Source organism: Adiantum capillus-veneris, chromosome 5 (assembly GCF_014529385.1).
Source record: "Adiantum capillus-veneris isolate H3 chromosome 5, ASM1452938v2, whole genome shotgun sequence".
Lineage (NCBI taxonomy): Eukaryota > Viridiplantae > Streptophyta > Polypodiopsida > Polypodiales > Pteridaceae > Adiantum > Adiantum capillus-veneris.
In genome coordinates this window covers 120859451-120887105 of record NC_140935.1, presented here as the reverse complement: position 1 = coordinate 120887105, position 27655 = coordinate 120859451, and the positions used below count along the sequence as shown (strand labels likewise).

The window sequence follows — 27655 nt, the reverse complement described above, 5'->3', positions numbered from 1 at the left end:
GTCTTTTATCTTTTTCCACAAAGTCCTTACAATTGTAGGAGAACTAGGTTAAGGAAACTTGGAATATTTTTTATGTTCTCAAAAATTCAGTTAGAGGCATGTGAGATGCTTTCAATTTATGTTTTTGAAATATATACGTAGGAATCTCTAGTTGGAATTTCAACTAGAGGCATGTGAGCTCCTTTCGTATACGTCTGAGTTGGAATGTTCATCTCTTTCAACTCATGTGCCAATGGAAAGTTCATATTTGCAATTGTTCAACCTTTCAAGCACTGCATTCAAAGCTAGATACAAAGGATTCATTGTTGGGAGCCTCATCAACACCAATAATGAAGGAATTGATAGTCACATTCTCGAGGCTTCTAGCCACTATGAGCATTGCAGTATCTTTCTCCGTATCGCCCCAATAATTACCCAAATATGAACATATCAGCTTCAAAAATCTAGCAAACTTTTTATTGGAAGTGCTTTTCCTCTCCCTCTGTTTTAGTAAAAAATATGACTTTCCCTCTTGAAACATTGGAGCTAGAAGCCCCGTTGGAGTGGGATGTAAAGAGCATCAAAAGAGGATTTAAACCTCTTTAGAGACCGACTTACCTCTTCTTCCACACATGCGTTTGGTAAATGGAAGAAATCAAAGCAAGTACTAGATGTTTTGCCTACCCTCCAAGCCAACAAGAGCATATAAGAGATGTGTGAAATTCAATGGATTTTTGAAGTATAGAATATCCATATGATTTAGGATATACCATACCGCGTCATCAAACCAGAGAATGCTAGACTCACAAATGCTTGGCTCTCAAGCTGCTTTAGGATCTAGGAACTTGCAAGCACAGTTGAGAGTAGTATTCTGTTGTCGTCTTGGAAAAGGGCATGCGTCCTTTAGATTCTCCCATATATGCCAATGCAGGCACACTCGGTCATGTATGAAAAATCCCTAAATTTCAGAGTGTTACCAATTCAATAAGTATCAATATAAGCATGCCCCCCTCTTTCTAAAAAAGACCATAGCTTCTCAATATTGGGCTCTGCCAGCATCCAAATAGTACACACATTGCAGGTCTTATTATCTTCCACGATTCCTATCGTCAATTGCTTTGATTAACCAAATGAGACTTGCTATTTAGATAAGTAGCTATTATCAGTTCAGATTATATTAGGTCTTTCAATATCCAGCCCTCTTCTTAGTCCTACAAAGGGCATTCATTAACAGTACAGAAATAAATGTCTTTTACATGGGTTGAAAACATTGGAGAGGACATAGCAACAGGGGGGGCTTCCATGACAGCAATACTTCAACAAGACAAAAAGAAAGAAAGAAGAAAAGAAAATGGAGAGGAAGGACTAAATGAGACACATTAGAGGTGTCTCACCTCTTTTTACAGCAATTACTAGAAGTCAAACAAAGACAGCAATTACTAGAAGTCAAACAAAGAGTAGCCACCGAGTTCACTTCCTCTCTATCTGGTGAGATCTCCACCGTGACAGAGCTCAAAACATTCAGTACCCAGATAAATTGCGGTTACGACTCAAGGTGAAGAAAGCAAGGTTGGTCACAAAAAGGCCACTTCAATAAATATAGGCAAATGGTAAATCCATTTGGATTACAAAGGGTTGAAATTACAGATAAATAACATCGGCTTCCAAAGTTAGATGGAAGCATTGATGAATATATACATATATTTTTTATACACACACATGGAGCATACTAGCTGAACAAAACTCTTCGCGCTGAAACTTGTGATGATTTTGCCTTCAACAGGTCTGATGATTCCGTCGTATCACGTATGTAAAACTCCCTCCAGCTTGATATGGGAGGAGTGGCATCCGGATCAATAATCCCTGGTGAAGTTGGCTTTACACAAGATGAAAACCGCTGTCTACTTCGTTCAGATCCCGGTGAATCGTTACCGAGTCGGTTTGCTTTGCATGGATATGCCTGCATGTTATTGAAGTCTTCAACAAAGATTTTGTCAGGCGGCTCAAGATCTTCAATGATGGCTAGCTTTGCTAGTCCCGGCTTGTTTCGACTAGTTTGCATCAGATTGCTTTGGTCATTGGCTTTCAAGTCTGCTTTGCTAAATGCTGTCTGATTATAATATTGAACCCCTCCAAATCTTTCCTTCAAAATGTCATCTGCATGGATGATACCTATTTCTGTCATTCTCGTCATCTTGGAGGCGAAGGTCACATCAACTTCTGCTGCTGTCTCCTCAAGCTTAGGCTCTAATTCTCTGTGCAACTCTAAGCTTGCTACCTTCGTCCTTTGATTAAAAACGGATCCTAGCACCTCACTTTCAGAGTTTTCATTCGCATTATGGCTACAAGGTCCCTTCCTTGCCTGAAAGAAGGATGTGATTCTAAGTTGTTTATTAGAAAGATCATCTGCAACATTCTTCTTCTTTGACTTTCCTTTTTTCTTGCTTTTGCGAAGAGCCTGTAAAAGAATCATTCCCATGGTCAGTAAATTGTCTAATTCATGCATATGTGACTTGAAAGAAAGAAGTGTGATTTTGAAATGAGGTCTTTGCACAAGCTATAAACCTATGCATTGGCCATATCGAAGCAAAGTGTGAACCATTGATGCCCAATAATAGATCACCTGTTGTTGCTCAAATTGCACAACAAGTTCTGGATAAGCTTCCTTAACAAGCGTCATGTCTTCATCTGTTGTGAAAACAAGATTGTTGTCAAGATTTTCTGTCTGAAGGTCGGACCCCATGATGTCTAGTTCATCATCAGCCTTCTTCTCATAATTAGATAGTGGCATGGACAGGCCCAACCAGTCCTCATGATCCCTAGCAGCTGTGGATGTGGTCCATCTTAACCTGTATAAGGGCTTTGAAAAATGGATCTTTATCCTCTGGATTGAATGAGGCACATAAATGCCTTGTATACTCGGTGCTATAAAGCTGGGAGAAGCTAATCTACGCATGGCTGCAGTGTCTTTCAAGCAGTAATATGACAGGAGAGGCAGCAGTTTCTGCCGCACATATGCCTTATCCCAACGTAGATGCTCGTCAAGAAACTCCTCTAAAGCTTCTACACAAGGAGATTTCCATGCCAAAGATGGCCTCCTATCCCCACTTAATGTATCATGCTCTGGATGCATAAAGATCTCTATAATATCTTTATTGGGAAACCCCTGAGTCGATGCAATTTTCTGGCACACCCTCAGCTTCCAACCTTCCTCCTTTGAATTCTTTTTCATCGCTTCTCGCTGTGTGTGTACATTGCCAGCACAAAAAATTCAGAAAAGGAGAGTAAATTGACAAACTCAATGGAAACATGCGCACATCAATGACCTACCCGTATGCAGTAGTCACATGTGCATTTAAAACCTCGCACTTTTGGCATGCATCCTTGCGGACTAACAGAATTAGCCAAAGCCTCATCCAGCTGACACTTCTCACAACCAAGTTTCATATGTAGGGTTTTAGTCCCTGGATGGCCACAGCTGGAGCAGTGAGGCTCCTTGACGCCTGCATTCTCTCTGATTTTTGACAAATTGCTTTCTTCCTCCATATCCACAGCTATAAAGCCGCTGGTAAGACCTCCATGTTTTGGGTCAGATACAAACCTTCCAGCCCCCCAATCCTGCAACCTATGCAAAAACTGGTACATAATTATAGATGACATTGCATGCATCCTTATTGCTCAAGCTATCAAAACCTTATAGCTCATATTACCTGTTTAAAATTTGATCCTTTGGCACTACCTTAATCAAACGAACTGCATTTTGACAGCCAATTCCAGAAACACCAGATAAGTTATAGTCACAGCCTGCAAGTAAAGCCAGAGCAACCAAATGCTCCCTGTGTAACCCCAAGAGGGATTCAATGTCCCTCATCATATAGGACTCCACATAGGGATCCTACAGGCAGAATAAACTTAAAAGATCATTACCAACCATTAGGAAAGCAAGGGACATAGCAAACACACAGACTAACCAATGTCCTTCATCACAAAGAAATGGACTCTTTTTTATCTTTCACATGCAAGTGATTTTGATGCTCCCAAGCTGAAAGAATCAAACATAACTAGCTCTATGCCTATGCTTTTCTGTAGTACCTTCAAGTCTGCTTGAAATATCTTTATGACATGCTCTGCGCCATACAGAAACGCATCACTATCTGGCGTCAAACAAGCATTCACAAGGCCTTGTCTCTGCAATTCTGCACAAAGGCCCTCCGCCTCATGTTTTGCTCTAAAAACTGGTAATCCAAGAAGTTCAAGCAGTTTCTGCAAAGCATAAATCAAGCTGTCTACAAATTATTTACAAGGAATAGCCAATTTGAGAGAAAGACAGTCATGCCTCACAAATCTTTTTGAATATTATCTATACAAACAATAAAGAAGGTTATCGAGTTTATGAAGAAAAAGTTACCACACATTCATCAATGCTCTCTGTGAAGAGACCATTTCTACTTTGTGGCACGTTGGAATAGAGGTCTCCCACAAAGTTATTGGAGGGTACACCTGAAATCCTACTAAAACGTTTTAAGCGTACTTCCAATTTTAGAGGAGGGGGTTCTCCATCTGCAACAAATACTGGAAATGCTCCGATCTGCATAGGAGTTTAAGAACACATGCCGTAAACTGTGTGAGAAAGCATGCTAAACTGACAATGTGCTCTTAGCAAAATTGCTACAAATGTACAAGCAGAAGGGTGCAGCACACTCTAAAAGACTCTAAAAGCTCTACTTCGGAGTGGTTGCTCCTCCCAAACATTATTGTCACTGTCAAGAGACTAGATGTCACAAAGTGATGATGTGGCGTGCCCAACTCAAAAGAAATGGCCGAGAGGACAAGAGAAACTGAACCCGAAGAACAAAGGAAAGTCTTGAACCTGGAAAGAATGGCCAAGGGGCCTAAAACTAATGAGAATAATGGATTTTTAAATCCTTGTTCCCACCCAACTTATAGAGCATCAGCCAAGGGGCCTAAAACCCTAAAACTCAAAGGTATGAGGGCTTACTGCAGATTTCCATAAAATGTGCTGGATGATGACATGGCAAAACTGTACGGATGCTGGCGGGGCAGGGCTGTACGGAAGTTCCATGTTTCGTGCTGGCTGTGCCACGTGGCAGGCTATACGGATTTCGGCTGTTTTGGGCAGTTTTCACGCCAATCTTTGAGAGTAGAAGCTTTTAGGGTTTAGTGCTTTTGAGTGAAGTGCTTTTGGGGCTCTGCTTTTAGGCAACCCTTGTACTGTTTACAAGGACCTTGGACCTCTTACTCGGTAGAGCATCTTGACGCAGAGTCTGAGAGCAGAGAGAGGACCCTTGGGAGTTGTACTGTTGCAACTCAAGAATAAAGAAATACCGGAAGGGGCGCCAGTCTTTTGGGCCAGTGCATCTGGCACGGAACTCCGCTCTGCCGTGTCGACTCTCCTCCTCTCTCTCTTTCTTGTCAAGTCCAATGATTTTGTAGTTTTTGTTCGTGTGTCGATTGGGAAGGTGATGAAGAATGTAACCACTTTTAAGTTTGGACTAGTGGTCAAAAGATGTAGCATGAACTACCATCTACAAGACTTGACTCAAGTTTACTTCTTCAAAACAACCGAACTGGGAGGGAAGACGCTGGAGCAGGATGCACTTGCACAAGAGAGTCGATGACCTTGTTGGGTATCTATTGTTTGATTGAGGTTAAGTACAACAAAACGACTAGAATCTACAAGTCCTTTTGTGATAATGTGACCTCAGCTTTCATACACAAAGCTGAATTCTGTGTGTGTACGTGTGTCCCTCACCGCCTCGAGATAAAGTGGAACAAAGGTGATCATCACAGAGGTGTAATCCCAAAGATGTCCATAAATATACAATGAATGACCAAGACTATTTCTTGGTTTTCAAAAAAATCTTCTCATATCTCCTAACATACCATTCTTCTCTGATCCAAGAGGGGGGAAGCTCTCCCATAATGTGTCATACTCGTAGCAAGAAAAACGTCATCGCTATCAAAATTGCATGAAGGCACAGCAGGACCCCCAATAACCTTAACGGGTTCAAGAGATGCAGGTGGTGTCTTTGCCAAAGAAGATGGTGCAATAAAATTTCGAATAGCCCTAATGGGTGGGTTTCACGAGATGCAGATGGTATCGTTGCCAAAGAAGATGAAGCCTATAGAGGTGCAACCTGTGGTGGATCCCTATATCTACAAAGTCGTCTAATTGGAGACACCTCTCTTGCCTCTACCGCCATGCCTTGTAATGTGCAGCAGAAGTGATTGATGGTGAATGCTCAGGATGAGTACTCAGTGCGTACTCAAGGTTCCATTTATTGAACGAGAGAGTTCCTTTTACTTCATGAGAGATGTGCAAAGACTAGAGAGAGATGATACTGTGAGTGAAGGTTCTGTGAGTGTGAGTGTGTGTGTGTGTGTGTGTGTGTGTGTGTGTGTGTGAGAGAGAGAGAGAGAGAGAGAGAGAGAGAGAGAGAGAGAGAGAAGATTTAACACCAGAGTCCCAAACCCCCCTCCAAAGGGCCCCCTCTCTACCGCTAAAGAGGTATTTGCTTTAGATTACACAAATACTGATAGAATGGTCCTAGATGTTGATGGGATCTTGATGTAGATGCTTGATTCTACGAGGCCAAGGGCTAAAATGCAAAAACGCTCCTGGAACTGATGGGATCTGCAAGTGTTGACCAGGCTATGGGCTGAAATCTGAAAACGTTGGGCTGATCTAAGGGTTGAATCTGAAAATGCTGGTGTGACTGGCAGACCTAGCATGCGGTGCGAAGTGCCAAACTTTAAGGAGTGCTTGACCAAAATGTGATCGACTCTGGCAAACCACAAAGGGAATACCAATGCTTGATGGAAAATCATGATAATGCTTTTGCTGTTATTGTGTCTTGCCAAGGAACGAGCATGCAAAGTATATTGACATGATCTACAATGGTGAAACATTGGGTATTCCTTGAATGCAAACTTCCTACATTTCCTAGAGAGATCTTCATGGTTCTGTGCTCAAAATCCCGGACCTCACTAATGTCGGATTAACTAATCCTATATTGCGATCATGTCTATGGAGATTTTGGACTCAAGCATTGTCGTGTGCAAGTAATCATTCGCCTCAAGCACTGTCATGAGCGAGAGATCATTTCCAAGGATCCCATCTCGAAGTACTTCTTTCATAAAGACATCCAGTAGAATACTGTCAACCCATCAGTATCCCTAAAATCCAAAGGAAAATGAGTGACTTTATTCTTTCTAGGTAATCTGTGACAAAGGAGCGGAGTAACTCCTCTCTTGTGCGGTCCCGCCTGCACTAGATTCAACCTACTTATCTCCAAGAACTCTTGGAATAGCCAAAGCTAGACCAAAGGCGTCAAGGTAAAGTTCCAAATTTGAGGGGATGGTTCTTGACTAAGAACTGTCATTCACTTTACCTTTCTTTTCTTTCGTAGTGAGCCAATATCTGTTTCAAAACGAGTATCTCTTCCCCTTCAAGTTGCTCCTCAGGCTCCCTGTCGACTAGCACCTCACCCTTGAAATTTTTCAATAGACTCACATGAAAAGCATTGCGAATCTTTTTGGCAACTTAAGTCTGAAGGATATATCAATTATGTTCTCGTGAATCTGGAAAGGGCCATAGTCATTCTTAGCTTTGGAAAAAGCCGATCCTTTCGTTTTCATTTCCTTAGGCTTGCCTTCTCCAACCGTAACAGCACCCAATGTAACAAACTGCTAACGTGTCAAAGCCTAAAGAATGGAGCCAACTTATAGATGTGGCTGAGGAGCCTAAACCCTAAGAAGAACAAGTAATAGAAGAAGTCCTACCAACTTATGGGGACCTCGTTCGATGGGGCCCCAAGTGACATAAAGGAAGAAAATAACGCACAATCCGGACACACGCAAAAACTGATGACGTGGCAGATTTCGAAAAATTTGCTGGCATGATGACGTGGCAAGCTGTATGGATTTCCACGTTTCGCGCTTGCTGATGACGTGGCAGGTTGTGCGGATTTCCGTGATTTACGTTGGTAGCTTTTTGGCTTTGCTTTTGGACCATATGCTTTTCAATTTGAAGGCTTTTCACTGTAACTGCTTTTCAGGCCAAGGGCCTTTAAATATGAGGTTAGGGCTCATTCTCTGGCATGCTTCCTGGAGAAGGTGCAGAGTCTGCAGTACCGGCTTGTACTATGTTGATGAAATATAAAGAAATACCGAAAGGGGCGCCAAGGTTTGGGGCCAATACTCTCTGGGGTGGAATTCCGCCACTCCGTGTCGCGTGTCGTCTGTCTCTCCGTTCAATTACTACTACAGTGCTAAAAGTTTGTTCAGTCTGTTCTTTTCTATTGGCACGTGGTGCCCGTCTTGTGACACCCAATCATCTTCCTTCAACTACAAGTCGCATCAAATCTTGTCGTCTGCCCACTTATGCCGTGCTTGAAACTTCTCAAGAGCCTTGTGCACCTTGGCAAAAGCAATATCTAGATCATACTGATTTGCTTCAAAAATCTTGTCCTGGGTCTGGGGAATTCTCTGATCTGCCAGCTGATTCCCTTTTTCCTTTCTTCCCTTGTGCCCTGGGACATGTGGGTACCGTCTTTCGCTTCCCCTGTTCATTGGCACATCAATCTCAATCATCGGAACCCTAAGACGCATTATCATCTGATCCCCTTTCTCTGGGATCCTTTGATGAACTTGCATCTTGGTTCCCTTAGTTCGTCGGAACCCTTTGATTCTCTAGAATCCTGTGATGAGCTGTCATCCGGATCCCCTGATTCATTCTTCTCAATTTGGCGGACTCTTGCCTTGTTGAGGTGGATACTATCTTGCTCATAAGATAAGTCAATGAGCCAGAATGCATTCCAAATCGTTCTTTAGCATGTTGCGTAAGTCTTTGAATAGAGTCGAACTTGTGGTTCAGACAATAGTCTCGAATCTCTTTTGGCAAACCACAACAAAGCCTCGAATCTCTTTTGGCAAAACCACAACAAAGCCGCTCAATGTGGTCTTTTAAAGTAATCTTCCAAAACGAAGACATTGGCATATAAGTATCCCTAAACCTCTGGCAGTAGTCATCCAATGGATCATTCTCAGTCATTTTCAAGTGATGCCAAGCCGAGATGACATTTGTTGCATATTCATCTGATATCCAAGTTGAGGTGAAAATTGTCTTGAATTTTAATCACGTCGCAAGTGCTTCTCTCCGAAACAACAGAGTAGACCACCATGTCTGTACATTTCCTTTCAAGTAAGATGCCACCTTTCGTACCCTAGAATGTTCTAAGAACCGTCCTCCAGAGAAGGAGACGTCATACCGTTGTACGGACACAAGGACTCGATGACAGTCTAAAAACGTCTCAAATCTGACAGCTTGACTCCCCTCCTTGAACTCCTTGGTTTTCTTGTTGATTTATTTGGTCACTGCCAAAAGAGGACGAACTCTACTCCTCTAAACGGCTAGATGGCCTTCCATGCCTTCTAGGCTTTTTTTTTCCAAAAATTACTTCAAAAAAATCTTGTCTTTGGTGCTTAGAAATCAAGGAACCTTCTTAGCACCCTCGAATACTTCAAATGGCACCTTCCCCGTGAGTTGTTGTAGGCAAACTCCACCAAGGGCAATACTTTTTTCATCAAGTCTTCTGATTCGAAATATAAGACTTCAACAAACCCAATTCCATTGAATTGGCTATCTCAAATTGCCCATCGGTTTGCAAGTGGAACGAGGACGAGAACTGCAACTGCGTGCCACTATTCTCCCAGATTTCCCTCCAAAACAAACTCGTGAATCGGGGATCTCTATCAGACACTATAGTCTCAAGCATGCCATGTAATGGAAAAAAAGAATCTGGAAGAAGAACAGTCTTGCCAAATGGTCAGGGCTTGACCGTTTTCTTCACTGGAATAAAGTGAGCTTGCTCGCTAAATCTGTCGATGACAATCCACATGCCATCGTGTAACAAACTACTGATGTGTCAAAGCCTAAAGAATGGAGCCAACTTACAGATGCCGGCCGAGGAGCCTAAACCCTAAGGAGAACAAGTAACAAAAGAAGAAGTCCTATCAACTTATGGGGACCCCGTCTGATGGGGCCCCAAGTGACATAAAGGATTAAAATAAAGCAGGACCCACACACTGGCCAAAAAAAAAAAGCTAGCAGATTTCCGAAAATTGCGCTAGCATGATGATGTGGCAGGCTGTACGGATTTCCGCCTTTTGCGCTGGCTGATACCATGGCAGGTTGTACGGATTTCTGTAAATTACGCTAGCAGCTTTTGGCTTTGCTTTTTGGACCAGCGGCTTTTGAGTTTTGAAGGCTTTTCATTGTAAGTGCTTTTCACGCCAAGGGCCTTTAAATATGAGGTTAGCGCTCATTCTCTGGCATGCTTCCTGAAGAAGGTGCAGAGTCTAGAGTACCTACCGGCTTGTACTGTGTTGATGCAATATAAAGAAATACCGAAAGGGGCGCCAAGGTTTGGGGCCAATACTCTCTGGGGTGGAATTCCGCCACTCCATGTCGCGTGTCGTCTCTCTCTTTCAGTTCAGTTGTTATTAAAGTGCTAAAAGTCTGTTCAGTCTGTTCTTTTCTATTGGCACGTGGTGCCCGTCTTGTGACACATCGTGCCCATTTTGAGTCTTGGGGAGATCAAAGATGAAATCAATGGCAATGCTTTCCCAGGGACTGGTGGGAATGGGTAAAAGGCTGTAAGAGTCCGTGTACCTTATGCCTGTCAAACTTGACCTTTTGGCATATTAATCATCTGCGAACGAAGTCATCCATATCTTTCTTTTAAGCCTTGGCCCATAGAAGTCATGCTCCACACCCTTCAAGCTGGTATCTATGCGACAGTGGCTGATCAACCATATCCTCAAAGCTTTTGTGATGAATCGCGGAAATAGCCAGAACCAAGGGCTTCCGAGACAAAGCATCTGCCATTAAATTCTTGTCCCTGAACAAGGACAATCTGGAAATGAAACTGTGACAGGATGCATCTGCTTTAACTACTTCTACTCTTTGAAGATTGTAAAATCGGCTCCGAGTAGCTAGTGTCGCCACTGTGTAAGAGCATGGATCACTGTCAAAAGCTCTTTTTCATATATTTGTGCTACCAATTCTGGCCGTGAAAACATCCGGCTTTCATAAGCAATGACATGGCCTTCTTGCATCAAAACTGCTCCCAAACTGCGATGATAAACATCACAGTAAACTTCAAATGGCTTTTGCAAGTCTCGTAAGGCCAACACGTCTAGTAGTTAACTTTTCTTTGAGAGTCTCAAAGGCTGCAATCTTTGTCGGTCCCAAGTAAAGGGAACTCCTTTCTAAGTCGGCATATGCAGAGGAGAAACTATCTCTACAAATGAACCAGCGATAATATAAGCACAAGCCGAGATAAGCTTCGAACCTCATGAACATTCTTCAAATCAGGCCAATAACGAATAGTCTCAATTCTAGCCCGGTCCATCTTTACCCCTACAGCTAAGATGATGTGTCCCAGGAAGTATATCTCAAAAAAAAAATCACTCTTTTTCGCATTTATAACCACTTTATGCTAAGCGGTCTTGTAGTCGTCCCCAAGAGCAAGCAGATCTAATAATAACCACTCTTCATATCAATTTGGCAAGTAGAACCCTGAAGTCTATAGAATATATCATCGATCCTCGTAACATGGAAATTTATTTTGGTTCATTGGTTCTTTATTTTGGCCTCGGCTAACTCTGTAAGGTGGCGGTTCGGTAGTATACTACCAAGAATCAATCATGTGATCTTCAGGACGTGAAGGAGGCAACTCGCCTGGTACGCCCTCAGAGAAACAGTCAACCTCAGCTTGCAAAAAATATCGTCGTTCCTATTCAAGGTCGAACATAATCGACCTTTCAGTTTTTTTTTTTCCCTTTTTCCCTCAAACACAATCTCTTTGCCCTTCTCAGTCATGAAAGTCGCTTTCTTAGCCCGATAGTCAACCACGGCATTGTTCTTGTGGTACCAAGGGATTCCTAGGAGAAAATCGCACCCTTCCAAAGGCATGATATAAAAGTCGTCGTGCCCTAAATACCCCTGACAATGCAAACAAGTTTGCTAATGACAGGTGTAATGGCAATATCCTGTCCCGGTGCCGCTAGAACTACCTCTGCCTGTGGCCTTAGCCTATCGAGCGTAATTCCAAGTCAAGCCAGCAATGAAGTTGGCCTTGGCTCCTCCATCTAACAAAATGAGAACGTCCTGATCTTTCACTTTGCCCCATGTGTGGCAAAGTTTTGTGCTTTGTTCATCTGATTCGGGTCGGTCCCCATGCAATGCGGTACCAATCCTCCTTTCATCTTTCCTTTTTTGCGCTCGGTTGCTGCTCTGTAACTTTTCGCCTTATCTTCTGGTGGTCCTCTCGTTCGTCTGTTCAAAAGGATCGGATACCACTGTCATAGGTTGGACACTCCAAGCAAGAAATCAATAGCAACACACGAACAAAAACTTCATAATCATTGAACTTTAATAGAGAGAGAGTGTAACAAATTGTTGACATGTCGACCTACTGAAGAACGGAGCTACCGGCCGAGGGGCCTAAACCCTAGAAGAAGCAAAAGCAACAACAGATTTTCAAAAATTGCATAGCTGCTGATGACGTGGCAGATTTCCGAAAATTGCGTTGGCATGCTGACGTGGTAGGCTGTACGGATTTCCACGTTTCGCGCTGGTTGGTGACGTGGCAGGCTGTACAGATTTCTGTAAATTACGCTGGCAGCTTTTGGCATTGCTTGTCACGTGACACATCCAACCCTATGTGTATCGTGGACAAGCTACAGCATGACCAGGGTTCAGTTCAGTCAAGTCAATCTAGAATAGGAAGTGATCTGGCACTTTCGTGAGTCTGTTCGCATATCGTGCATGACCAGACACGTAGAGTAGATGCATATCGTCCAGTTGCACACAGCATGATCATCAGCATTCCCATCAGAATCCATCAGGGAAATTTTCCAGTGCATTAAAACTTATTTTCCCTATTTTTGACATTTTTCATTTATTTATTAAGTGACTTTTGTTGGGAACTAGGTAGGGCAATTTTGCTAAGACAATATATAAGCAAACCAAACCTAGCACTTTCTGGCAGAAGAGGCAGCAGGAGCATTGCTCAACAGGCCAATTCTCAAGCAAGACCAACACAAGGACTTGGCGTTTTCTCTCAGGAGCGGAGCCAGCATTTTCAAGCCTCTGCCAACACCCATCAGCCCTGCACTTAGCGTTTTTCCAGCCCCTGCAATTGGCGATTCCACAACAGTTTGGCAGCGTTTTCAGCAGCGATTCCACAGCAATTTGACAGCGTTTACAGCAGCAGCATATCAGCGTTTTGCATCAGCAAATTCAGAGGTTGAAACCTACCAGATTCAGCGTTTCTCATAGACAGCAGCCAGCGTTTTTAGACAGCACGACTTCAGCGATTCCAGTAGCAAGAACAGTAACAGATCAACACCGTCATCCTCGGCATAGCAGTACTTAGATTCATTGCAGATTTCAGCCCCTTAGCATTCTTAGATTCAGTGTCTCGTCGTCGTCCTTGTCGTTGTCGACATCGTTGGCAAGTCCAAAGCATTGTAGAGATTTGTGCAATCAATAGCATAGACCACTCTCGCCATCGAGAGTGGGGCCCTTGGAGGAGGGTTTTGCAACGTCTCTGGAGTCGTATTCTCTTCTTTCTCTATCTCTCAGTCTCAACACCTTCACTCATAGTGTCCATTCACTTTGTTTGTGATCACTTACACTCTCTCATAAAGAACGGAAGGCTTTCCCTTCCCTAAGTAAAAAAGGAACCTTGAGCACAGTTCGGAGCACTCATCTTGAGCAAAGTTCAACATTCACTTCCGCTGCACCTTACATTGGTATCAGAGCTTTGGCAGTGTTTTGTATCACTCAAGGAAAGAACCACAATAATTTTTTTCGCTTGTTGCGGTCGCATGTGACCCAAGTCCACTTGGGCATGTCGATTCCTAATCGTGTTTTTCAAGAGTGACAAGAAACCCAAGAAAGAAGGGCTTGTCCAGCCTCCCCTTTTGCCTCTTTTCACTCATTGAGAGCGGACCGTGCACTTAGCGGCCGGCCAATTGACCTGAGGTGGGAAAAAGCAACCTTGGTGTGAGCGCAAGGCCGCTAAGGGGTGCGCAGGCGGAAAAGAGTAGAACTCGGGTGAAGAGAAGATCCTTCTCTAACACAGATTGCAAGCGAAAGAAGAACCTCAAGACCCTCCAGAACCCCAAGAACCCACAAGAACCCAAGTTCCTCGTTCACTTAAGAACCAAAGATCACAATGTATGGTCATCATCCGAAGCGGAATGGATACTTCGCATGGAGGTGATGGGCATGAAAGTAGTGAAGAAGAATTTCCTCACCATGGAGGTTTTCCTGACCCTCCCCTGCGCCATCTACGCCAAGGATTGCATCAAATCCTATGGAGGCTTTGGTGAAATCAATGATGGACATGATGGCACGATAAGAAGCGACTCGTGTTGCCTCGGAACGCGAGCGCGATGAACGCAAAGAAAGAAAAGCATAAAGAAAGGCGACTATTGAGCAAGCGCGCTTGGAAGCCGAAGACAGACGTGAAGTGCAAAGGGACCTCTGCATGAAAGAGCTGGTCCGAGAGGCTCTCACCTCGAAGTCCGAGCCAGCCAAAGATGTTGGTAGTTCATCAAGTGGCGCAAGCCAAGATTCGGACTCCAACAACCCAGTCACAGAGAAGATCCAATTCAGTAAGTATGATGGTAAGATTGATGCTACGGTTATTCATTCTTGGTTGCATCAATTTAATGCTTATTTTGCGACAACTAAGAAGACAGGAAATAGCAAGGTTTTGATGGCAGCTATGTACTTGCCGATGATGCCATAAATTGGTACCACGCATGGCAAGAGGCACAGTTAGCCGTGCACCTAGAGGAAGCCGACGAATTCACGCCCCTTTCCTTCAATTGGGCCGATTTCCAAGACAAGCTCAAGGCGCGGTTTATGCCACCTCAGTATCTTGCACGATTGAAGGACGATTGGCGCGGTCTCAAGCAAAATGGCATGCCAGTTATGTCTTTCTCTAATCGTGTTTTGCAGCTCTCAATTACGCAAATTGGATGCGGAGCACAAAGGAGACATTCCTTCATGGATTGGACGAGTATATCAAGTATGATGTCGAGGTACTCGATCCAATCGATCTCAACAAGGCGATAGCGATTGCTCTCGCACAAGAGATGAAGCACAACAAGGGAAAGCATAAGGAACACAAGACTTCCACAAGTACTTCTCAGAACCCTCAGAACGGTAAGAACGGTAAGAATGGTAAGAACGGTAACTCTTCTAACCAATCTTCCAATAGTCTCTCAAAAAAGACCTCTTCCAATGAACCTAAGGGTAAAGCTAACACAATTGCTAAACCTAAGCTCACTCCAGATGAAAAGGTAGCACAAGGAATTCTAAGAGGATACATCACGTCGGAAGAGCAAAGCACTTATTCTAAGGAAGGTCGTTGTTTCCATTGTGACATTAAGGGTCACATAAAAAGAACATGTCCTAAGCTTGACTCTAATGAATCTAAAGAATCCACAAAACCCACTTCCTCTGTCAATGCAATAAATGACAACACGAGTGTGCCCCAAGTTTGTCATGACCCTCCCATTGATGAGTCTCTCATTAAATGTTATGGTCATATCACAAGGCAGCACTTTGTCATATTGTTTGACCCAAGCAGTATGCACGATGTGATTAGTCCCTCTCTTGTTGAGAGAGCCCGCCTAGAGGTTAGTCAAAAATCTCCTCTCGAGGTCTCTGGCTTCGCTCCCGGTATGGACTCTCTCATCACGAAAGAGTGCCTTGATGTGTTGTTTACAATCCAACAAGCTGCTTTTCGTCAAAAAAAAATTAGTCTCTCCTCTCTCAGGATGTGATATGATTTTAGGCATTCGATGGTTTCGTGAGCATAACCCTCTCATTGATTGGGCGGAAAATACGTTCACTTTTAATGCCAAAAGTGTCTCTCCCCTTGTCATTCGTGGAGAGCAAGTTGTTCATTTTCCATCTCTCATTTCTAATGTGCAGGCGAAGATTGAAAGGATTTTGGAAAAGGAGACCTCTCAGTCTCTTCTTCTCCAAAGCATGACACATAGGATTTGCATGATGATAAGCATGATGAATTGAATGATGATGATACGCATGATGATTTGAATGACAATGACAAGTATAATGGTTTGCATGATGATCACGACGTGATTTCTCACAAGCATGATGATTTGTATGATCAAGACATGATTGTTCACAAGGATGATGGTTTAGTTCATGCTTTTTCTAGCGAAGCTAACCTTGTTGCAGATTCGATCAATCACAAAGAATCGATCTTGGCTTTGAAGTCGAGGTCCACAACACACACCCCACCCCCCTCCCCACCCCAAGGTAGATTTGATCAAACACGACGAACCAATCTTGGCTCTCGAGCCTAGGTCCAAAGAACCCTTTATGTGTTCGAATGATTAGTCAGCACGCACTGTTCGAATGTCTCATTCGTGATCGTTTCTTGTATTTTAGTCAGCGTCTTTATGTGATCCCTTTTCCTAGGCATGGCATATTGTACGTTGAGCACGTTTCACTCATAAATGAGCACGGATGTATGCGGATTATTCATGAAAAGCTAAAAAGTATGCATTCAAGGAAGTCACATTCCATGTCTCTTCCTTGGCACGACACAGTTGTAGCAAGAGCAGAAGAAAGTATGAGCACCAAGCATGGGCATTTCCGTTGTGAATTGCCACAGTTGATTGATTTAGATCAGAAAGACAAGATTCGATCTCATTGTTTGCGTGTGTGTGGTGAACGCTTTGGCACTCCGTCTATTTGTTCATCTACATTGCATGCACAGTCTTTATGGAAGACGAGATTTTTTCCAATCACTTTACATAAAATAGGTATGTTCATGTTTTTGTGTTGGAAGTGATTTCAAGAATTTTCAGCCTTGGAGATTCTTCAAGAAGATGGACCTACGTCCATAGACAAAGTTAAAGCATTGAAGGAGCCACAAAAGACTGTGTCACTTTCGGCGCGGCCCAAAGAAGCAAGCGGTGCAAACCTTTATGAAGTTCAGTATCGCATGACCCACGCATCAGAGTGGACTGGCGAAGAGTCCTTTCCAGGATTCCAGACCATGTTGGCGATCTCTCTCGACGCCATACAATTCGGTACCAGTACCTCACTTTGAAAGGAGGGGATGTCACGTGACGCTTCCAACCCTATGTGTCCGTGGACAAGCTACAACATGACCAAGGTTCAGTTCAGTCAAGTCAGTCTAGAATAGGAAGTGATCTGACAGTTTTGTGAGTCTGTTCGCAGACCGTGCATGACCAAACACGTAGAGTAGATGCATATCCTCCGGTTGCACACAACATGATCATCAACATTCCCATCAGAATCCATAAGGGAAATTTTCCAGTGCATTAAAACCTATTTTCCCTATTTTTGACATTTTTCAATTATATTAAGTGACTTTTGTTGGGAACTAAGTAGGGCAATTTTGCTAAGATAATATATAAGCAAACCAAACCTAGCACTTTCTGGCAGAAGAGGCAGCAGGAGCATTGCTCAACGGGCCAATTCTCAAGCAAGACCAACACAAGGACCTGGCATTTTCTCTCAGGAGCGGAGCCGGCATTTTCAAGCCTCTGCAATTTGCGTTTTTCAGCAACAACAGCAACGCCCATCAGCCCTGCACTTAGCGTTTTTCCAGCCCCTACAATTGGCGATTCCACAGCAGTTTGGCAGCGTTTCCAGCAGCGATTCCACAGCAGTTCGACAGCGTTTTCAGCAGCAGCATATCAGCGTTTTGCATCAGCAAATTCAGCGGTTGAAACCTACCAGATTCAGCGTTTCTCATAGACAGCAGCCAGCGTTTTAGACAGTACGACTTCAGCGATTCCAGTAGCAAGAACAGTAGCAGATCAGCACCGTCATCCTCGGCATAGAAGTACTTAGATTCATTGCAAATTTCAGCCCCTTAGCATTCTTAGATTCAGCCGTCTCGTCGTCGTCGTCGACATCGTCGGCAAGTCCAAAGCATTGTAGAGATTTGTGCAATCAATAGCATAGACCACTCTCGCCATCAAGAGTGGGGCCCTTGGAGGAGGGTTTTGCAACGTCCCTGGAGTCGTATTCTCTTCTCTCTCTATCTCTCAGTCTCAGCACCTTCACTCACAGTGTCCATTCGTTTTGTTTGTGATCACTTGCACTCTCTCATAAAGAACGGAAGGCTATCCCTTCCCTACGTAAGAAAGGAACCTTGAGCACAGTTCGGAGCACTCATCTTCAGCAAAGTTCAACATTCACTTCCGCTGCACCTTACATTGCTTTTTTGGACCAGAAGCTTTTGAGTTTTGAAGGCTTTTCACTGTAACTGCTTTTCACGCAAAGGGCCTTTAAATATGAGGTTAGGGCTCATTCTCTGGCATGCTTCTTGGAGAAGGTGCAGAGTCTGGAGTACCGGCTTGTACTGTGTTGATGCAATATAAAGAAATACCGAAAGGGGCGCCAAGGTTTGGGCCAATTCTCTCTAGGGTGGAATTCAGCCACTCCGTGTCGCGTGTCGTCTCTCTCTCTCAGTTCAATTGTTAATGAAGTGCTAAAAGTCTGTTCAATCTGTTCTTTTCTATTGGCACGTGGTGCCTGTCTTGTGACACAAAGAGAGAGAGAGAGAGAGAGAGAGAGAGAGAGAGTCAACATGGCCAGGCATAGTTCCATGCCCAGAGGTATTGGCCCCAAAGTCTCGCCCCTTTTGGTATTTATTTGTCATTAATCATTGCAAAGTACAACTCTCGAGGGACCTCTGCTCTCCGACTCTACGTCCAGATGCCCTGAAGAATGAGGCCCTTGGGGCTTATTTATTGATACAAGGGATGCCAAAAGCAAAGCCCCAAAAGCAACGCAATTTTCGGAATTCCGTACAATTCTGCCATGTCAGCAACCAATGCAAAAAGCGGGATTCTGTACAGGCTACCACGTCAGCAGTCAACACGTTTCACGGGCGTCCGTACAAATGCCACGTCAGCGCATCGTACAGTCCGCCACGTCATCTGTCTATATTGCTATCTGTACTATCTAGCCAAGCAGTACTGCCACATCATCATTTTGTGAGACTGGTTGTACATGGCATAGGCCAATGAGCCGGCATGTATACCAAGACCTCCCTTGGTATGTCCCATAAGCCTCTGAATGGATTCTAACTTTTGCTTTAGGCAATACCATCGAATCTCTTCTGGAAGTCCGCATCAAAACCGCTCAACCTGCTCCTTACAAGTGATCATCCAAAAAGAGGGACTCGCAAAAAAAATTCCCAAAACCTCTAGTAGTAGGCAACCAAAGTGTCTTCCTTTTTCATACTTGGATGATGTCAAGGCGTGATGAAATCCTCTTCATTCTCTTCCAATAGCCATGTTGAAGTGAAGGTTCTTTTGAACTTAATCCACTTGTTAGATGCTCCTCTATGCAACAACAGAGTAGACCACCATTTCTCGGTGTTACCTTTTAGATAAGACGTCACCCTTCGTACCTTGGAGGCTTCCGAGAAACGACCTCCTGAAAAGACGATGTCAAACTGCTATATATATGCAAGGGCTCGATGGGTATCCTTGAAGCCTGAAAACGTGTCAAACTTAATTGCTTGACCCCATCCTTGAACTCCTTGGTCTTCTTAATCTTTTTCTCACTATCTATATTGTTAAAAGAGGACAAGGACTACTCCTCTGAACTGTTGGAGTGCTTTCTAGCTTGAATATGCTTTTCTTGCCTTTTTTGGTCTTTCTCCGCTTTTTCTCATCCTCACTAGAACTAGAGGAAAAGGAACTACGGAACTGTTTGAAGACGAAGAAAAATCGGGTCATCCTCATGCTTCTTGGATCTACTAGCCACCTTGAAAGTTGATTTCCGGTCCAAATCACCGGGAAATCCACTAATTTGCTTTTCTTCCGAGAGTGCTTTGAGCTTTTTATCAACTAACTCACCTTCTTATCAAGAGCTCCGTTAAACTCTTCTTGCGAGTACAGTTTCTACTTTTCTACACTCGGCTTTGCTTTTTGCTTCATTGCCAACTTGAGAGAAGAATGAACGGCTTCTCGCCATCTTGAGTGAACATTGTCAAGTGGATGAATCTTCAGATAATTCACACATTTCAGGTCCTTGGAGTACTTGATCAATCTTTTTACAAATGTGTCGGCTTGCAGTTGATGTTGATACTCCATCTTGTAGAGATCCCCGCTGGAAATTTGACATGATCCCCTGAACCCTCGGAAGGAGACTTTCTCCCCTTGGAATCGCCGTTGGTATTTTTTGTTCCCCCACTGGGATTGGTGTATTTCTTCATCTCCCCGCAGACGGGTGGTCGGAGGGATGTAGCCTTCTTCGAATTCACTGCTAGATTCCATGTGTGCAACAAAAAAGGATCGGATCCTCCATAGGAGAAGAATCGTTTAATCTTTGATACCATTGTTACAGGCTTGGACACTCCAAGAAAGTAACCCATAGAACCACACTAACAGAAACTCCAAATAACTTGACTCAACTTGAATAGAGAGATAGATAAAGAGAGAAGAAGATGAAGAGAGTTTTAACGTCGTAGGAAACTATCCCAAGAGACCTTAAAGATCCAGCCAACGAGGAGAGAGAGAGAGAGAAGAGGAGAGTCGATATGGAACGGCAAAGTTCCGTTCCCAGATGCACTGGCCCCATCGACTAGCACCCCTTTCGGTGTGAGCGGGATCAAAACACACACGTCTCTATAATGACTCGGCACACACTCTTGGGATGATACACACACACACTATGGGGCAACACTCGGCTTACACAACCCACCTGGCCGAGACAGGGAACACACCGATGGAGTGAGAGGAGAGAGACTATCCGTTTGCCCACTCAACACAGAGATACACACACACCCCCAAAAAACTCGGCTCAAAAGAGGAAGATTTCTGATGATTAGATACAATTGAGCTTGAGCCAATACCAATGGGGCAAATAGCTCACACAATATGGATGAAATATGCCAGATACAATCACAAAATGGAGCAGAGGCTTCGCTCACAGGAGAAACTTACATAGCCAAAACAACAGAAAAACAGTGAGGAATTTGGCAAAATGGACAGCGCCATTGCGTCCGGAACGGCCCAAAACCCCAGTCTACAATATCAAAGGGCTCAAATCCAACCTCGGACGAGCAGTTTATGGCCAAAAGAGGCTCCAAAAACAGTAAAACCTCAGTTGCGGCTGTTCCTCCTCTTCTCTTCACGTTTTTTCTCGTCTTCTCTCCAGTTTTTCAGTGTCCACACTTCACTTTATCCCTTGGGCACCTTTGGCCTTTTGATTGACCTCAAACGGACCCCAAACAAGCCAAAAACTGGCCACGCAGTGCATTTTTGTCACTCTTGTACATCCATCCGCACACCTGACACTCAACTTTTTCCAATAATGCATCCTGCAATCACGTGAAGTGGCCCCCAAATATAGACCTCAAGATGACCTTTTTGCATAATTATCACAAGAAAACACACACGTTGTTTCCGTACTTATCCACGTGTAAGTATTGACCCCATTCGACCTCCTGACGCCACTGGATGCCATCTGACGCACCTGCTTACCTCATGTCGTCGGCCCGCAGATAGCTTCCTCGAGAAGTTTTACGTGCTACCAACTCCTCATTATTATAGAAAAACCACACTGGTACTGGTGATAATGAAAATCGATGTACTATGTACACGTTGTCCTACCTATACACATGTGGGCCCCATGCAACCACCTGGCTCTGGAAAATGGGCAATCTTTTATTCGATGCACCATGCAAGTGTATATACATATGCGCAATCACTTCCTCCAAAAAACTCATAATATAATTTGCCCATCCCCTAGCCTTCTAGATCATTCATGATCAACAGCAGCAAAAAGAGATATGAGACTCGCCACGTCACACATCTTGCTCCACCATCATCAATCTAGCATGATACAATTTAAGACGCAATCCATTTACCCTTGACTTATGTAGAATCCCATCCAGGTTAGCCAACTGATATGTACCATTCGGAAAACACTTCACTACCTTGAAAGGGCCTTCCCACTTAATTTGAAACTTCTTTTGGAATGTCTTGTCCAGCTTACTATTGTAGCGCAAAACCAAGTCATGTTTCTTAATACGCTTACTTTTGACCTTTTCATTATCTTTTCTAAAGCCTTATCTTACATCTGCCCATAATGTTCCAATGCGCTCATCCTATCGAGCTGAACCTCTTGTAATTGTAAGAGCCTCTCTTTGAATACATCACTAAGCGGTCCAAGCAACTTCTCTAGCATCTTGACCGCAAGCAACTCTACTTCCACAGGCAATAGTGCTTCCTTTCCATATACCAAATGAAATGGAGTAAAGCATGTACCTATCTTCACCTAAGTACGGTAAGCCCATAATGCACTAGGCAATTCCAAATCCCAATTCTTTCCCTGGTGCTCTGTCACTTTCGAAAGAATTTGTACCAACTCACCATTGAATCTTTCATTTAAGCCATTACATTGTGGGTAATAAGGAGTGGTATACTGCTGCCTAATCTTCATCTTCGCGCATAAAAAGTCTAGCAATTTAGCTCTAAATCCTGGCCCCTTATCCAAAAGTAGCTCCAGTGGCACCCCAAACATCAAACGCCATAATGGTTTTTCGTAGCCCTGGCTTCAACACTCTCTTCCCAAATGCTTGCAAGACCTACACCAATGGTGAACATCCTTGTGCAAACTAGGCCATACATACCCCTCTTGCAAGATCTTATGCAAGGTGATCTTTAAAGCAAAATGTCTGCCACATGCGACTTCATGATTCTCTTCCAACACTCTATAAAGCTCCTCCCGCCAAGGTACACGTCTCAACACGAGATCAGTCCCTTTCATGTACAAGACATCACCAATCAATTTGTACCTGGATGCTCTACGCACAAAACCATACTTCTTAGACTTGTGAATGTCCTTCAGAATGATTCCTGTTAGCAAAAACTCCTCTTCTTGAGCCAAACTTTCCCGGCCATGATAAAGAGGTAAATTGGTCCTCAACACAAATAGCTCCCCAATCATGCTTTGAGCTGCTTCATGTGCCTCTCCATTTAGAGCACGTTCAATGTGCCTGATGCTCCATGCTTCGAACTTTTTTAACAGGCCTTAAATTCTGAAACACATTTCCTTCATTTCATGTTATGCTCTTCCACACTGTTGCTAAATTGGCTTTATCTTACAGGAAAATAATTCTAAATGAATTATTGGATTTATATAAGTGAGTGTTTTCTCGCTTGGAACACCAAGGAAAAATAATTCTAAATGAATTATTGGAATTTTAAGTGAGAGGGTTTTTCTCACTGGAGACATCCGAGTACAGAGTATTCCTTGTGCGTCATTCAAAATAATGACGGGAGCACTGAGAACGGAATATTTGTAAGGCCGCCACGAACGGGTACTTCTGATGCGTCACATCCGATGGGTGACAAGGAGCATCGGAAAGAAGTATCCGACCATCCGTGAACGGACATCTCTGATGCGTCATAGGATGGGTGACATAGAGCATCGTAAAGGAGATTGTATCGTAAGTTCGGTAGGAAAGGACTAGGTGATGGGTATTCCTGATGCGTCACAAGGTGGGTGACGGGTGCATCGGAAAGGCGATATCCATAGTTAAGAGGAAATTCCGAACTGTGTTGGAATTGTGCACAAGGAAAAGCAAGCACTTGAATGAAGATGGGTTCAGAGGAAACTTTGAGAAAAAACAGATGCTTTCTGAGAAAGCGGGATTGCTTTTTGGGAAAGCAGATGCTTTCTCGCGAGTAAGTCTATGTCTGCATTGCAACTGCGTGTGTGATTGCATCCAGGGACACCTGGGAACTGCTGTGAAAGCATTGTTTTTAACTTATAAGGTTTTATTAAGTTTTTGGGCAGATTCTGACTATTTTTAAAATACGCCGGCCGCCCACTTAATAAGTGGACAGCCATCTGATAACTAAGGCAAGAGATCAGCCAGTGTTTTCTCTCTCTCTTTTTCTGGCAAAACAACGAATTTATTAAAATTATTATTTTTATTTCTATTTTAGAAAAAAACGGCAGTGATCTCTACACGAGCAGCTATTTGTACCCATGGCCAAGAGCTATAAAAGCATCACATGCCCTCACTCAGAGAGGGAGGATCAGTTTTTGCAAGAAGGAGATGCTGCTGCAGAATTCACCCACAAAGAAGCCGGTGATGCCCATGACTGTCCCAAGTGTACCAGATGTCGCCAAGACCCAGTGCGCGAGTTCTCTCGCGAAGAAGTGCCTACAGAGCATGTTTCCATCACGACAAGCTGCTGTTTTTCTCTGTTTTCAGCCCATAAACGTCATAGACAGAGCTGATTTACGAGAAGGAACCCGAGAACACACCTCTTTTGTGTGTAGGATTGGAAGAGAGGATTTTCTATGCAGAGATCTCTTCCGGGGAATTGCTTTTCGAGAACCGAATTGCATTTCGAGCATCGAGACTTTGAAGGTAACGATTTTCATGTTATGATCTCTGAGTATTTGATTGCAGGTGTACTTTCTCTTCGTGAAGGAGTAGGAGCAGAGGAAGGCATGAGCCTCTCTCTACAGGAGAAAAGCGCTCTGAGGAACTAGAGCCAAATCAGCCCAAGGGTTTCGTACTCGAGTTTGGTAAGTAGATCCACAGATTGGAGAGAGGTAGTCTCTCAAGTTGTGATCCGGAAGTTGGGATTTCCAAGTAAGGACTTCTTGTCCGGGAAAGCAGAGTTGTTCTGCGGGAAGAGGACTCTGGAAACAGAGTTGGAAAAGAGAGTTGCAAGGATGTCATGCCATGAGTTTGGAAGGTGAGATCTAGAGGCGAGAACCTTGGTTCTCAAGGATTCGGAAAGGAACGGAAGCTCCTTGGAATAGGGCTTTGCCCTAGGAATAGGAAGCCGAGGCTTCCGGGAACCGTCAAGTCTTATTCTAGAACGAACGTGGTAATACGTTCGGTTCAAGTGCTTGTATAGACTTCTCCTCAGTAATAAAGATACTATTACGAGGGGGACCAGCCCATCTTCTGGTCCCCAGTACTGTGTCGATCTTCTCACTCTCTCTCTCTCTCTCTATCTATTTCTCTCTATATCCTCTGGCTTCAATAATAAGTGATAAATCCTATTTATCCGAATGTATTTTATATTGTTATGCGCTCCCGTTTGTGTCACACACCCAGCACTTGCTTCACAACTAACAAGGGATCATCTCTTATGCTCAACCTTCTAATCCCATGCTTCAACCAAATGTGTAATCCCGCTTCCAACGTAGCATATTCAACCTCAATGTTACTATGTGCATCCAATTTGAACCCTCTCTTGCATACTAGCTTCCCCACTGGGTCGTAAAGTGCTATACCCCCTAAAGCCGCATCATGGCTCTTTTTGTACGAGCCATCAAAGAACAACACATGTGCATTGCTGATCTGTGGCACTTCTTCAACTACCCTTCTCACCACCTCTTCCTTAACAAGGAGGGGATTCTCCTTGTAAGTCAACAAATCAGCTAGGGTAGCTCTTGTACTATCTTCCACTAAATAAGAGAACTCAAACTCTTACAGCTCAATTACCCATTTCTTGACCACATTTGTGTAAGGTGCAGCGGAAGAATGTTGTATTTTCTAAAGATTAGTGATCTTTATTGCTCAAGGTTCCTTTTAGTTCTTAGGAAAAGAGAGAGCTTTCCGTCATATGAAGAGTGCTATGATCACAAACAAGTGAGTGGATATTGTGCGTGCAAGTGAATGAGATTGAGAGAAGGAGAGAGAAGAGATACGACACCCGAGAGGTTGTAAAAACCTCCTCCGAAGATCCCACTCTCGTCGGCGAGAGTGGTCTACTTTGATTGCACAAAGGTGTAGAATGCGAATGCAATGGACTGATGCAATGGGACTATGCCGATGACGACGACGGTGGTGACGACGGCGACTTGATGGCTGAAATCTGAGATCTTCTAATCGCTGATTTTCGGGACTGTTTCGGTGGCTGAAAATGACTGTTTTGGCTGCGTTTTTATGGCTGAAAATGGGGGAACATCTGCAACCGACTGGGGGCTGATCTGCTACTGTGTCATAGGCTGAAATCTGCGTGGATCTGATGTGGTTGAAGGCTGAAAACAAAAACGCTGGCTGGTTCTGCCTCTTGCCAAAAACGTTGGCCTGTTGGGGACAAAAACGCTAATGCTGATGAATTTTGGCGATGGATCCACAATCTGCTAACGCTAGGGTGTTGAGGGTGAGGGCGAGGACTGCCAGTGAGGAAAAACGCCAGGGGTGGAGTTTTACTGCTAGGAACAGAAAACGCTAGAGGTCTTTGGGGGGTATTGCTGAGAAGTTGCCTGTTGAGCGGGAAGCTCCTGCTGCCTCTTCTGCCAGAAAGAGCTAACTTGGGTTTGCTTATATATTAACTTAGCAAAATTGCCCTACCTACTTTTGTTAGAAAGTCACTTAAAAATAATAAGTGAAAATAACCAAAAATAGGAAAATAGGCTAAATGCATTGGAAAATTTCCCTAACTGATGCTAATGGATTCTGATGGGAATTCCGATGATCCTGCTGTGTGCAACCGGAGGATATGCATCTATGCTAAGTGACTAGGCATGCACGGTCTACGAATAGACTCACAAAAGTGCCAGATCACTGCTAATCTAGACTGACTGAACTGACGAGAACCCTCCTATGGTGTAGCTTGTTCACGGACACATAGGATTGAGATGTGTCACGTGACATCCCCTCCTTTTCAAAGTGAGGTACTGGTACCGAACTGTATGGCGTTGAGGGAGATTGCCAATAGCATCCGGAATCCTGAATGGGACTCTTCGCCGGCCCACTCTGATGTGTGGGTCATGCGGTACTTGAACTTCATAAAGGTCTGCAACGCTTGCTTCTTTGGGCCGCGCCGAAAGCGACACAAAGTCACTTGAATCTCCTTTCTTGCTTCAACTTCGTTTAGAGTCCTGCTTCTTTCGTCTTCAAGAATCTCCATGGCTGAAAATTCCTAAAACCATCTCCAACACAAAACCATGAATATACCCATTCCATGTAAAACTCTAAAGACTGTGTATGCAGTGTAGATGAACATAGAGACGGAGTGACAACCCATTCATCAAACACATGCAAACAATGCGGTCGAATCTTTTCTGTATGATCGAAATCACTCAACTGTGGCAAATCACAATGGAAATGCCCATGCTGGGTGCTCATACTATCATGTGCTCTTTCGGAAACTGTGTCATGCCAAGGAAGAAACATGGAATGTGACTTCCTGACATACAAACTTTTCAACTTTTCATGAACAATCCGCATACATTCGTGCTCATCCATGAGAGAAACGTGCTCAACATACAATGTATCATGCCTAGGAAAAGGGATCACATAACGATGCTGACTAAAATACAGGAAACCTTCACGAATGAAACACTCGAACAATGCGTGCGTATCAATCATGCGAACACATAATACTTCCTGTGATGGTTCTTTGGACCAAGGCTCGAGAGCCAAGATCACTTCTTCGAGATCTATCGAATCTTCTTGTGGGGGATCTGTGGACCTCGACTCGAAAGCCAAGATCGATTCTTGGTGATTAATCGAATCTACAACGAGGTTAGCTGTGCTAGGAAAAGCATCCACTAACACATCATCCT

At 43.7% G+C, this 27655-nt stretch overlaps 1 protein-coding gene across 3 annotated transcripts in view; it reads right to left on the bottom strand.

Moving 5' to 3' along the window:
- Positions 1-1549: 1549 nt before the first annotated feature.
- LOC147458006 (5'-3' exonuclease family protein) overlaps positions 1550-27655 on the bottom strand; it is a 45763-nt gene continuing 19657 nt past the window's right edge. Inside the window, exons 2-7 of one of the 3 annotated variants that reach the window (XM_086512757.1) lie at positions 4388-4567; positions 4072-4242; positions 3690-3874; positions 3310-3604; positions 2603-3220; positions 1550-2437 (exon numbers count right to left, since the gene is read on the bottom strand). In XM_086512757.1, coding sequence (XP_086368883.1) covers positions 1709-2437; positions 2603-3220; positions 3310-3604; positions 3690-3874; positions 4072-4242; positions 4388-4567 — 2178 coding nt within the window. In that variant the 3' untranslated portion in view covers positions 1550-1708. Of the gene's footprint in view, positions 2438-2602; positions 3221-3309; positions 3605-3689; positions 3875-4071; positions 4262-4387; positions 4568-27655 lie in introns of those variants that run through there. The other 2 variants (XM_086512759.1, XM_086512758.1) reach the window with 2 other exon arrangements.